Raw genomic sequence first — 13,323 nt, forward strand, 5'->3', positions numbered from 1 at the left:
AAAGGAGTTTTGAAAATACCTGATTCTTTATGGCTGACTAAAATTCAGGGCTCTCTCCTGTCCTCTCCTCATTCCACTTCTGAAGCTGTCATAAATCTGGGAACAAAAGGAAGGTGAAATTTAACTCCTGCTTCCCAGGATAAGAATCTTAATGAATTATATTTGATTTATGAAAGAAAAAAAAAAAGAAAAAAAGTGGAGTTCTGTACATACTTAGTGGTCTCTTTTTCACAGGCTCTGGAAGTGCTGCCTCATGTATTTCTGAAATCAAAAGCTTTAACTTTATGTAAGTGGGAAGGAAGAGTGAGGAGGATGAAGAAAAGCAAGGGAAGGGAATTATTCTCTCCCCAGATCAGCAGTCTGGCAAACTGCACTTTTCCTACCCAGGCCAGCAACTTTGAAGCAAGTGGTAAATGATTCCAGAAGCTGTTCCATGCCTGGTGTAGTTTGGTAATTTTATTAAAGCTACTTTGAGGCTGCTCTGTAACAAGGAGAAATCTTCTTTTATTATTATAATTGGTGGAGGAAATAACACTGAGGGAAAAAGTGTTCAAAACCTAATTTTTCTTTTTTTTTTTCCCTTTCTCCTGTAGGTTTTTTTTAAGAAATCATAGCTAAGAAAAAGCACAATGGAGTTTTACGAGTCCACCTACTTCATCATCCTCATCCCTTCTGTGGTCATTACAGTCATCTTCCTCTTTTTCTGGCTTTTCATGAAAGAGACTTTGTACGACGAGGTCCTCGCCAAGCAGAAGCGGGACCTGAAGTTCCCGCCCAGCAAGGCCGACAAGAAGAAAACGGAGAAGAAGAAGAACAAGAAGAAAGAGGCTCAGAACGGGAACATCCACGAGTCCGACTCGGAGAGCGCCCCTCGGGACTTTAAGCTGTCTGATGCCCTGGGCACGGATGAGGAGCCTGTCCCTGCCGTCCCCGCCGTCCCCTCGGCGGGCACCGAGGCCCCCGCCGGCCTCAGGGAGAGGAAGAAGAAGGAGAAGAAGCACAAGGCCAACCAAGATGATCACGTAACTAAGGACTCGGAAGGATCCAAGTCTTCAGGCAAGAAAGTAGATCCAGTCCCTGTTACAAAACAGCCCACTCCACCATCTGAACCAACAGCAGCTAAGAAGAAGCCTGGGCAGAAGAAGCAGAAAAATGGAATGGGTATCTGATGTTGCATATGCTTCTTGCACAGAACGCCAAAACCGTGTTCTGCTTTTTTGCAAGGCCACAGAGTGTCTCTCACAACTGTTCTGCCTGATCTCTACGGGGCAAAGCTCCTTTCTAACCTTCTCCTTTTTTATGAGCTATTGCTTTTTTCCCCCCTGTTTTTCATCTGGCAGCAGTGCTCTGGTTTTCCTCCTCCCGGCCTTGCTTTCTTCTAGTAAAGATGAAGTGAAACAGAGTAGCTCATTCCTTTGCCTGGCTCTGTGGTTTGGCTGCTTTGCTCTCAATCAAAATTCTGATTACCTGAGAGAAGTCAGGAGATATTTTTGCTGTGTGCATTCTGAGCCAGGCAGTGAAAAAGCAGAGTCCTGAGAGTGGTTGCTCTGATAAGGGAGGGCATCTCAAGAAACCTAATAGCAGTCTGCAAAATAAATCACTCTAAGTGCAGGCATAATGCACAGAGAGGTGTTTGGTGGCTGATTCATGGATTGGTGCTTGATTCATTGCTGCCCACCTGCTACACCTCTTTAACTGAATGGAACTGATGCTAAAACTGGTCTGGCTGTTGTGACTGAAATATCCAACCTGGCACAGACCAAAAACTCTTCAGAATCCCTTCTGACTGTCTTGACCATATCCTCATCAGGATATGTCTCCATGTGGTTGTCTTGACTAGGAGTAGAAGTGAAAAAAGAATAAAAATACCCAGTTCTAGAAATAAATGAAACCCAAGATATTTGCAGTTTCCCTTGTGAGATGCAGGCACAGCAGGTCTGCACAGGGAGTGAGGAAAAAGAATGACATTGCTGCTTGATGTGGTCGATTTTTTCTTTTTCTGAAAAAAAACCCCAAAAAAACTGGAGGAAAAAAGACCCACCCACTACCAACAGAGAAAGTATCCAATCTTGCTTGTGGGTGTTCTCTGCAAATCTCTGTGGCACAGTTAAAATGTGGTCTGCAAGCACAATTCTGAGGGCAGCCACAACGAGCTCTTCTCCTTGATTACAGGAGCTGACACCAGAGCCCGGTGCTGTGTGTGTGTCAGCTCTGACAAGAATCTTAATATAGCACAGGCTGTCCAAAATGATAAAAAAATTCCTCACTAGAAACTGCTTTTAAAAAGAACAGCTCCCTAATGGGAAACGCTTATTTTCTGCTTCTCACAGTCCCAGTAGCTATTGGGGGTGTGTGTGTTTAAAGTGCCCAAGTGGGTTCATGGAGGGGAAAAGTACACTTCTAAATAAGAAAATAATATGGGTAATATGTGCTGTCTGCTCTGTCACAGTGAAATCTGGATTGGAGTTGTTAAACTGTTCCTTGCATTGCTGTGTGTTCTGCTTGCACATGAGATTCCTGTCTTAAAAAATCACTGGGTGCTGTGGCTCTTGACTCTGCTAAACCTTCCTGTTGCTTTGGGGTCTCACCTGATCTGGGAATTGTGTGTTTGTGTGTGAGTCTGTGTGTATGTATATGGGGATAAATTCGTGTTATGTTTAAAAGATGTGAGTTTGTTTTCCTGGGATTGGAGAATTTGGTGATTCCAGATCTGCTGATTAAAAGGTAATGCTGAGAATATACAGAAGAGCATATATTGTCTCAATTGTCTGTTGCAGATGATCAAGATAGTAAGACTGATTCTGTTGTATCTCCTGCCAAAAAGCAAGAGCCAGTGCTGCTCCACCAGGAGATAAAGCAAGAAAATGTGTCAGGGAAGAAGAAAGTCTCTGCAAAGAAGCAAAAAGTTGATAATGGTAAGAATCCAGTCTGTGACATTGCTCAGATAAACCTGACTGTTAAACCTTTTTGCCATCCGTGCTTTAGTTCCTCTTCCTTTGGAGAAGGAACTCAGAGAATAGTAACTCTTGATTTGAAAAAGCAGGAATTCCAGGTAGGAAAGATTGCTGAGCTTGAGATCCCTTTCTGAGCTCTCTTGGATCCAAATATCCACACTTGAGCGAGGAGTAATGAGCAGACTTGAAGTTGCTCTGAGCAAGGCATGTCTGGAGCTGCTGCAGTCATTGCCCCAAACAAGATTGCAGTTTTTTCAGCCAGTTGCTTTGACCACATTCCTCTCTTATTGTCCTTTTGTTGGCTGCCTCTTGCTCCAACAGAAACTGTTCATCTTTGCTCTCAAGGCCGTCACTGTTGTCATGCCCTGTTCTCTGCCAAGATGCTGCTTCTTGTGTCCTCTTGGCTCACTGTGCCTCTGTGTCTGTGTGTTTTTCTCTTTTTTTTTTTTTTTTTTTTTAATTTTTTACAATGGCTGCTGTTGTGTCTGGCTTTTGGGCACAGGGTGACCATGAAGTTCTGTGAGGCCACCTTGTTAGCTCCTCAAGACTCTTCTCTGCTGGGGCAGCTGTGAAGTTGGAGCTGATGGGCTGCTCCTGGAGCACTATTACCCACTGTTCCCTTTATATTTTGGTCAGGTTATCAGGGTGCAGATCTGTTGTGGGCCTTGTTCAGTCCAGGATGGAGTTCCAAGCTCTATAGGGTTCCTGTATAGCTGAAAAACTCCTAAATGATTGCTGGAAAAAACCTACTCATGTGATCACCTTTTATGTGATCATTTTTTATTCTTGTGCTTTTCCTGATGGAAATATGTGCATTGCAGTTTTTTAGGGGCCACAAACTTGTCTGTACAGGGCAGTGAATGTCAGTACCAGCTCAGCAGCAGCAAAGCTGAGCTGTCAGTGTTACAGGGCAACAGCTCATGCATTATTTGAATGCAAACTGTTTTCTTTTCAATGACTGAGTAAAAATGAGCTCTGGTGGACACCAGGATTAGCCAGGACATGACTGTGGGGATTTCATACTGCAGAATGTCTCATTGATATTAAATAGGAGTTGGAAGGGAGGGAAGTTCAAAAGGAGAGGAAGGGAAAATGTGAGGAGGGCAGCTGGTGGTTGTTTCTGCTGGCGGAGAGTTCTCACCTCTGAGCTTGCAGTGTACCTGCAGGTGTTTGCTGGCTGCTGAAGTGGAGAGGCACCAGGTGACACAAAAAGGTCCATCTAGCCCATTGCACTCCTTTTACAGAGCCAGAATTTAGGAGTGTTTCATAACTGGCTCTCTGGCAGCCAGGAGTGCATCCTTGTTCTGCACTGATGCCCAAACCCTGCATCCCACCCAGTTCTCCTCTCTCTGTGCTGCTGCCTGGCATCTGCTGTCCCTCAGCCCTGCACTGTGGGCTGGCTGGGGCAGGGATTTGCCTGCTGGCCCATGCACAGCCTCTGGCATCCTGCAGGCAGTGTGGAACAGGAGCTGGGCAAGCAGCAGCTGCAGCTCTGTCACTCCTGCTCTCCCCTCTCCTGCTTCTGTCTCTGCTGAGGAGCTCTTTGGGCAGAGGCTGCTCCTCACCACGGTGATCCAAGGGTGTGGGAGTGGAGGGCTGGGGTCAGGCAGTGCCTCTGAGCACCTCTCTGCCTGTTAATGATGCCCAAACCTGCTCTGACAGATGAGAGATCTTCATTAAGGGCAGTGGAGTCTGCATGCAAAATGAGCTCGAGTGCTGCCCCTGCTGCATGCTCTGCCCAAGTGGCTGAGTTCACAGGTGATGTAATCCATGAAAATGCTGCCAGTGAAGTACCAGCTTTTAGCAGAATAGGGACAAAAGGCTTTATTCATATTTTAGGGATGCTGAATGATTTTCTCCACAGCCACAAGTAAAATCGTTGATGCCACGTGCGACTTTCTTACTAAAGTGAAATGAAAGTCAAATGTAAAGGTTCTTTTCTTCTTGTTAAAATGCTAGAAGACAGCTTTGAAAGTAGAAATTTAATTGAAGCTATTAAATTACTATGCATTAGAGGCCTTTATTTAATGGACTTACCTGAAGAGCTTTAATGAGTTAATCTGTGAAGGATAATAGAAATGGAGAGTATAATTAACTATTGAGGTTGGAGATTCTTTACTTCAACTCTTAATGTTGTGGCACCTTTTCTAAAAGTGTTGGTGTCAATTATTACAAAGCTTTAACCCATCCTGTGGACTTATGATTACAGTTTTGGTGGATGAACCTCTTATTCAAGCAACTACTTATATTCCTTTGATGGATAATTCTGACTCAGGCACTTTGGAAAGGCGTGAGCCGGTTGAAGTTGTAAAACACAATGTGAATGAGGGCATCCAGAAGGGCAGTGGCAAGAAACTGAAGAATGAAACAGATAAAGGTAAGAAACTGATATTTTAGTGTGTTTCTGGCATAGCCTGCTTGCAAAATTCAGCAGGGAAGAAGCGGAGGGAGGGGGATTCTCTCTGATGTAATGTGGAGAAGGGATTTGAGGAAAATGTTTTTGCAGGATGCTCTTCTTGTGTGTGCTCATTTCTGCCTTGTCTTTGGCACTGTGCAAAGGGCTCTGTGCCATCTGAATCCTTTCAGCTCTGACTGGGCTTTTGTGTCCCCAGAGAGCAAAGGGGTGATCACAGACCACACAGATGCAGTGAAGGGAGTTCACAGAGGAGAGTTCAGACATTGCTCACAGGGATGGGCTCCAAACCCAGGGCATTCAGCACAAGCTCTTGGGGTCTGCTGGAGGCTGGAAGGGCAGCCTGCATGCTCTAGGGCTGTTCATGGAGCTATCTGAGGCTGACCCAGTGCAATACAGAGTGACCTGAAGCAGATTGTCAGCGGAGAGAGTCTGGCACTTTCCAGGGAGACTCAAATTTTTCCTTCAGTGCAGATAGAATTGCTTGGGACAGGAGGACTTCCTTCATAGTCTCCCACAAATGCCTGGAGTGATTAATGAGCCTTGTGTTCCACTCTGAAGCTTTAAATAGGCCTCTGACCATCTCAAAGCCTGATGAGTTGAGACCTCAAGTTTGTGAGCAGCCAGAGAAAAGCCTGGCAGCTGAGCAGTGACACCCAGCTCAGGTTTGGGCAGAAGGCTGATTCTTCAGCACTGTCTGGTCACTCATTTTGCTCTTTGGAACCTCTCTGTTTAGTTTTGTCTTCTAAAATACCCCCTCCAAAGCTTCCTGGCAGCTCTTTAATTGGATTCCCACATTCCTGAGGCTCCTGTTGTGCTGCTGGCTCAGTGGCTGCACGTTTCTGTCCTGCAGCATCAGAGCCCCTCACGTGCTCCTGTCCCTTCTCATTTCCTCGGCACGCTGTGACCTTCTCCATGAACTCCTAATTCTCCTGTGTCAGCTGGGATTTGCCCTCCCAATATAGAAATCTTGCCCTGCTCTAATTGTAAGCTCCTTGGGTGCATGGGCAAGGTCTCTGTGCCTTCAGGGAGCACAGGGCCGGGGCTGCTCCTGCTCCTGGCCCAGCTGGGATCAGTTCCCAGGCTGTGGTCTCAGCATCTGGGCATATTCCTGGTAGCAGCATCACGGGTGGTGTCAGTGCAGCACTGGTGTGAGCTGAAGTGAAGGCTTAGTTGGGTTTAGGACTAGGACAGAGTGTGCTAGAATTCCTCAGCACTCCTTCCCCATGCTCTGTCATTCAGTGATTTTATGCTTGGTAATTTCTTTTAGGGCATAGAGTCACTGCTGCTTTTTTGTTCTTCATTTATTTCTCAGACACATCTTTGGGTTTGATGTGTTAACTTGATTTCAGGGGCATGGTTGACCAGACCTGTCTCCGTGATCTATGGGACAATTTCTGACCAAGCATCACTTTTGAGCTTCTGCTTTTTTTAATTCTTCCCATTCCTTCACACACTTTTGGCCACTGGTGAATATTTGACCGTGATATGGGGTGCCTTGGTCTTGTGCTCCCATTTCCTGGAGTCAGAGGGCCACCTAATGACCTGTTTATGAGCAGCCTGTTTGTGAGCAGTGGTTTTTGTTAGAGAAAACAGTTTTGTTTCAGTTGAATTGTCTTTCCTTGTGTGTGTCTCTTTAAACACTTGGTCAGCCATTAACAGGGATCTTACTGATTTATCTTCCTACTGCTGAACTCTTCTTGCAGCAGTTCCCTCAATCTAAATTTGGAAGTTAATATTTTTGTCTTCCATATATTGTAATCAAAAATGTGCCAGTTTTTAAATTAATTAATTTTCATGTGCGTATTGCTTGTGCAGCCAGGCTGTCCTCCAAATTGAGAGCTCAGTTTAAATTACTGTCATGATACACTGGACAGGACTCTTAAATTTTTCACATTTATGCTATTTTTCTCCTCCAAAATCTGTGTCATGCTTTGTCTTCTTGCTAGCAACACTATAAACGTTACCAACTGTGCAAACAGAGTGCTGGGATTTTCTCTTTTCCCAAAACTATCAGCTGGCAGATTGTTATCGGGTTTAAATTGGAGAGATGTTGTTTTTGCTGAATGTTCATGACCTCTTGCTTCTTGGCATTTCAGACTGGAATTAAATATAATGCATAATGATACCCCATCACATGCTGTTTCAAGGCAAAATAAATAATTCTGTATGGAGTCCAAAGTAAATAAACCCTCCCTTCTGTGTTGCAGAGAATGCTGAAGTAAAATTCAAGGATTTTGTAACATCCATGAAGAACATGATCTTCTCTGAAGACGAGGCCCGCTGTGTAGTGGAGGTGTTAAAGGAAAAATCTGGTGCAATTCATGATTTCTTGCAAAAGGTGAGTGGCTGTGGATTGTGTGGGGAGGGAAGACAAAACTGATTGAACAACCAGAAATTGGAAGTGGTGCTGTCAGATGAGCTCTGTCAGTGTGATCTGGGCAGAGTCTGGCGTGCAGCACTGAGCTGTCAGATGCCTTTGTGCTGCCATCTGCCATGCCAGGGGTGGCTCTGGCCACTTGGGAACAGCAGGAATGGCCATGGAGGGCAAGAATCAAGCAGGAATGCTGCTGCTGACACGTGTGTGTTGGCACAGGGAGGGATGGCTGGTGACTTTTGGGAGTGATCCTGCTCAAATGTGTGAATAGGATAAGCTGTGGGAGGAATTCAGAACTAATTCTGTGCTTTGCAAGTCTATACAACGTAGTTTGAGTCCTTTGGAGATTTTCCATAGGATTGTAGGGCAGTTCAGGTTTGGAAGGGATCTCAAGGGGTTTGGAGTGCTCCAGCCTCCTACCTGAAGCAGGACCAGCTCTGAGGTCAGCCCATGCTTTATCCAGGCTGGATATCTTGAAGCCTTTAGGGAATGGCTGCAAAACCCCTCTGGGCAACCTGTGCCAGTGCTTGGCAGTTCTTTTTAATTCTTGTAGTCAAGACAGAAGAGAATGGTGTCCACCAGTTCCTTATCAATGCAGAATCTCACAACCCTTGGGGTGGAAGGGAGCTCTGGAGGCCATTCAGCCCAATCCCCTGGCCGAGGCAGGGTCACCTGGAGCAGGTGACACAGGACTGTGTCCATGTGGATTTGGAATGTCTCCACAGAGGGAAACCCCACCCCTTCCCTGGGCAGCTGTTCCAGGTCTGTGCCATCCTCCAGGGAAAGCAGCTTTTATTCACATTGAGGTGTAACTTGTGTTTTGGGTCCTGTTGCTGGGCACACAGCTACTCCTCCCTGCCATGACTCACTGTGGGTGTCACTTTGTGCTTGTCACATCCTGTGTGTCACCCTTGAGCTCTTGCAATCCTGTGTTCCTCTGCAGACACGGTACCAGAAATGCAGAACTGGCTCCGTGTCAGTCCAGTGAATGCAATATATCACAATAACAGCACACTTTGGGCTGGTGGGGGCTTCAAGAGGCTCTGCACTCCAGCTGCCTGCTCAGAACAGCTCCAACACTGAATTCTGAGCAGTTTTCTCAGGGATTTGTCCATTTGCATCTTGAAAACCTCCAAAGACAAAACCCAGTAGTGCTGCCCTTGGAATGGCGTTGCCTGTTTGAGCAGCCACCCTGCTTGCTCTGGTTTTTTCTTGTTTTAAAGGAAGGTTTGGTGTTAAAGCTGAACCTTTAGGATGAAAACTGGGTTTGTAGACAACAAAAAAAAAGTGGGTTTCTGTAGGTGGAAGTGTGAATTGTGTTCTCTCTGTAGCTCTTGCAAGTCCCTGACAGTGTGTTTGTACTGCAGGCATGCACATTACCTCTAAAGGAGAATTTCCAGAGAAATTCAGGGTCCATTTATGGGACTGAGACTTCTTTCCTTCTTCAGTTATCAGACTTGAATGAGTGATGTCCGAGTGATCCATCCTCCTCCTCAAGGCAGCACCAGCTCTGAGATCAGCACAGGCTGCTCAGGGCTTTATCCAGTCTGGGCTTGGAACCTGCAAGGGCTGAGACTGAACAACCATCACACTTCCCTGAGTCAAATCTGAGCACAAACACAGAGAATTTGTGCTCTTTATGACATTTATTTCATTTATAGGGCCAGTATGCAAGGGGATTGTTCCTCTAGGTCTGTTCCTTGGGGATTGTTCCTTTAGGTCTATTCCCTGGAGTATCTCTGAAACTTTTTGTGTCAGTGTGCCAGCAGAAATGTAACTACATCAGCTGGAGGCTCTCGTGGGAAGTGGAAGGAGACACCAGATCAGTGTTTCTTTTTCCCTTTGTGGTGAGATATTCCAAGCAATTACATTTGTTGGATTATACCTGCCCTGAGTGTGGGCTGGACCAGCTGATCTTGGAAGTCCTTCCAACCACAGTTATTGACTGATTCAGCATCTCTGCATCTTTTCCCATTATTTCTCTTAATGGCTGTTCTTTTCCAATGGGAAGCACCTTAAGAGCCCATTTACCCTCTTAGTTGCTTTCCATGCTTTCAAAATGCATTTCTTTGCCTGGTGAATCCATTAGTGGCAGAACTGGGTACTGGTGGTGCCACGTGCATCGTGCAGATGGAAAATTTGGGAGCAGGAGGGAGTGTTTCCTCCTCTCAGGTTTGCTCTGCTGCCTTTTAGTGTGCTGTGCCACTACTTGTGGTTATTTTTATGTCATCCTGCTGCAGGCCAGCAAGGCTGAGACAGCTGCAGCTCTGCACCAGCTCCAGGACAAGGAGAAGATGCTCACAGCAGTGAAGGAGGAGGCAGCTGTGGCAAAGGAGCAGTGCAAGCAGCTCTCCCAGGTAAATACTGAGGTGTTCATGGGTGAAGAGAGGAGCAGGGGTGTGGAGGACTAGCAGCCAGCAAATGCTGGCTCACTCAGCTAAACCAAAAGATAGGATATTTATTTTTACTGAAAAAGCTTTACCAGACACTATATTTGATTTTACAATGTATTTATGCAGTTACTTCCCAGTAGTTTTTCCAGAGAATTCAATTTACTGAGACTTGTAAGCTGAGCTTGTTTTTTTTTTCAAATGATTACTTTAAAAGCACTTCCTTCACCACTATGAGACTTTCTGTGGATGCAAATATGAAATGTCTTTCCTGCATCACAGTTTTAATTTGGTCCATAGTGTGGCATTCACGTGCCTGTGTGTTTCTAGGCACAACAATCATTGGTTTTCTTCAAGAAGGAAGATACAGAAAGTGCAGAAGATACAGAAAGTGCAGAAGATACAGAATATTGCCTGCTTAGCCCCTGGAGGTGCAGCTCTGATTGCTTTGGACTTAGAGGGATGCTGATGCATCACTGTCAAAACTGCTTTATGAAAATTTACTCTTTTATTAATGTTTCAGAGGAAAACAGTTACAGTAGACCAAATAGTGAGGCAGATATGAGAATTTTGGAGTCCTGGGAGAAAGATTTGTATGTTTTGGCTGGTCTGGAAGCACATGAGCATCAGTCTCAGGAAAGCCACGTCGTGGGACATAATTTGGGCACAGAAAGCTGGGTTGGCCAAAGGTGGGAGTAGAGTGGCCAGAGAATGCAGGAGTTAGGAGATGAGAGGGGGGTGTTGTGTGAGCTCTTGGCAGGGCACAGCTGTTTACAAGTGGGATTAAGAGGTTTGGGATCAAGAAATTTGGGATAGTCAATGTCTAACTAGAGAGAGAAGGGGCTTGTGGTGTGTTTGAGGGGAAAAAAGAAACTGGCTCAGGACTGCAGAATAAAATTGAAGAGAGGGATCTGCTGGCTGAAGGAGCAGAGGGAATGGATGAAGGAATCTGAGTGTGGGAAATGCAGATGTGGTTGGGGAAAAAACACCTGCAAAGTGGTGCTTGTGGAGGGGAGGCAGGAGCTGTAGGGAGGTGGGAGTCATTGTGGGAGGTTTTCCCATCTGAATTTGGGAAGGGAAAAGCTGGGAGAAAATGGGTAAAAGCAAAGTTGCTGCAATGTTGAAGTATCAGGACAAACAAGGGATAAAGCTCAGCTTGACTGATAAAAGCTCTTATCTCCCAGTTAATGTGTTTCTCTGAAAACACTGTCAAAAGCTAAAGGTGCTTCAAGGTGCAGAGTGATTCCTGCAGGGATCTTGATGAAGATAATACATGGAGAGGGTAAATGAGAGCAAGAGCTGAGTACCTCAGAACTCAGAGGTGTTTGGCAAAACACAAACCAGGGAAAAGTTAATCTTCCCAGGATCTCTGGTTCTGCCCTGGCAGGGTAGCTGGGTTATGGAGAGCTACAAGTGAATGGTGGGTGAATGATGTAGGGGTACAGGAGGCTGCAGTGTCCTGGTGCCCTTCTTTTAATTGCATCTTAGTTTAAAAAAGCATGGAGAAAGATTTGTTTCAGGCTCTTTATATTGTATTTGCAAAAGTGCCCTAAAACTTGGAGTTTGATCTACAAGACAGAATAGCTTTTATTTAAACTAAAAGGTGAAAAAGACTGTAATTACTCCTAAGAGATAGAGGGTATTCAGGCTAATAATTTAGAGCATTTAAATTGTGTCAGGACTCCCTGGCAGTGTTAAGAGTTGTGTGGCTGCAAACACCTGAAGCTGGGGTGGTACAAATTCCTATTTGTGTGATGACAGCTGCTGAAAGCTGCACTTAATGGTTTTGCTTACTGCAGCAAGTGCATTTATATTGCAGAGGAGCAGCTCTGTGGATTTCTCAGGTGTCTGGGTTGAATTACTGGCTAATAAAAGATTAAAAAGCAATGTGTATTTTCATCTGAAAGCTGTAATGTGGCATCATGCTGGTGGGATTCAGGGCTTCTCTGGCCTTTGTAGTGCACTAATACCCCATCTCCTGTGGCAAAGCTGTTGGCTTTGCAACCTGCTGCAAAGCAATTATTTTGCTCTAAAGTGCTCTATTTTGCCATGGTGCTTTACCTGTTCTTCATTTTGCTAAACTTGGGATGAAAGTCTAAGCTGTGTCCTCTGTGATGTCTGTGGTTTTAGTTGTTAGGACTCTGATTTGGCCAGACTTGATAGAAATAAGGCTCCCTTCTCTTCTGAGACAACACAAGATCAGTGTTTAAATTGGCAAACTTTTTAATAAATGTGAGATTTATGATGATACAGGATCAGTGTAAGGTTTTGGAAGTTTGGTTTGATTCTGTAAATTTGCTGAATGAAGATTGGATGCTGACTTCAGGAAGGTTGTGAGTTCAATCCTCACACCATTAAATGTTGGTTTTTGAATTCTTTTTTCCCTTGTTGAGGTTGGGATTCAAGGTACTCCAGATGATAGTTTGCATTCAGATTAGGTGTTTATTAATTCTTATTTATGTTACAGTTTCACAGGTAGTGAGTTGTACAGTTCTTCGCTAACTAGGTATAAAATGGTTAACAATCTTTTGCTAAAGGTTTTTTAAGGCTAAACTATCCAATTAAGGAATTACACCTAAATTATTTTCACTTTTAATGCAATAACTAATCACTCCAAATCCACAATGCAGACTTTTTTGTCCAATTGCAAAATACCACCCAAACCCAAGAAGAAGGAGTAAGAAGGTGGTAAATTAGAAGGTAAAGAAGGTAAAAAAGAAGGAAGGAAGGAAGAAGAGGGCAAAGAAGTAAGTAAGGAAGAAGAAGATAAAGAAAGAAGAAAGAATAAAGTAAAGAAGAAGGACCAGCTTCTGCCTTAAAACTTCTATCTTGCTCTATATATATTACTATATTTTAAAAGTCTAAACTCTAAGTTTTCCACCCTGTAGTATTACACACTTCTAATCTAACTCCACACCCATAATCCCAGTGTTATCAAGCAATTTTGGAAGCCTGTTTCACAGCCTCAGGTCAAATATTGAAGTGCTCTCCTGGGAGTCAGAGTCTGTCAGCACAGCGAGTCTAAAATTCGCAGCGTCCAGAACTCCAACAGCTTCAGTTTGATGCACACTTTTATTGTACTTTTAGTTATCTTAAAAGACTCTTAGCCTTAAGAAAGCAGCAGTGGGTGACTTGTCAGGATCTCTCGCTGGTCAGAGTGACCCTGAGAAAAGTTGGAAAGTCTCTTTT

At 44.6% G+C, this 13,323-nt stretch overlaps 1 protein-coding gene across 12 annotated transcripts in view; it reads left to right on the forward strand.

The window, feature by feature from the left end:
- Positions 1-593: 593 nt before the first annotated feature.
- The window catches only part of KTN1 (kinectin 1), a 57,259-nt gene continuing 44,529 nt past the window's right edge, over positions 594-13,323 (forward strand). For 10 of the 12 annotated variants that reach the window (XM_063159693.1, XM_063159697.1, XM_063159698.1 and 7 more), the window contains exons 1-5: positions 594-1,161; positions 2,778-2,915; positions 5,164-5,331; positions 7,578-7,708; positions 9,985-10,101. In XM_063159693.1, coding sequence (XP_063015763.1) covers positions 630-1,161; positions 2,778-2,915; positions 5,164-5,331; positions 7,578-7,708; positions 9,985-10,101 — 1,086 coding nt within the window. In that variant the 5' untranslated portion in view covers positions 594-629. The remainder of the gene's footprint in view (positions 1,162-2,777; positions 2,916-5,163; positions 5,332-7,577; positions 7,709-9,984; positions 10,102-13,323) is intronic. The other 2 variants (XM_063159694.1, XM_063159700.1) reach the window with 2 other exon arrangements.

This window comes from Melospiza melodia, chromosome 6, assembly GCF_035770615.1.
Source record: "Melospiza melodia melodia isolate bMelMel2 chromosome 6, bMelMel2.pri, whole genome shotgun sequence".
Classification (NCBI taxonomy): Eukaryota; Metazoa; Chordata; class Aves; order Passeriformes; family Passerellidae; genus Melospiza; species Melospiza melodia.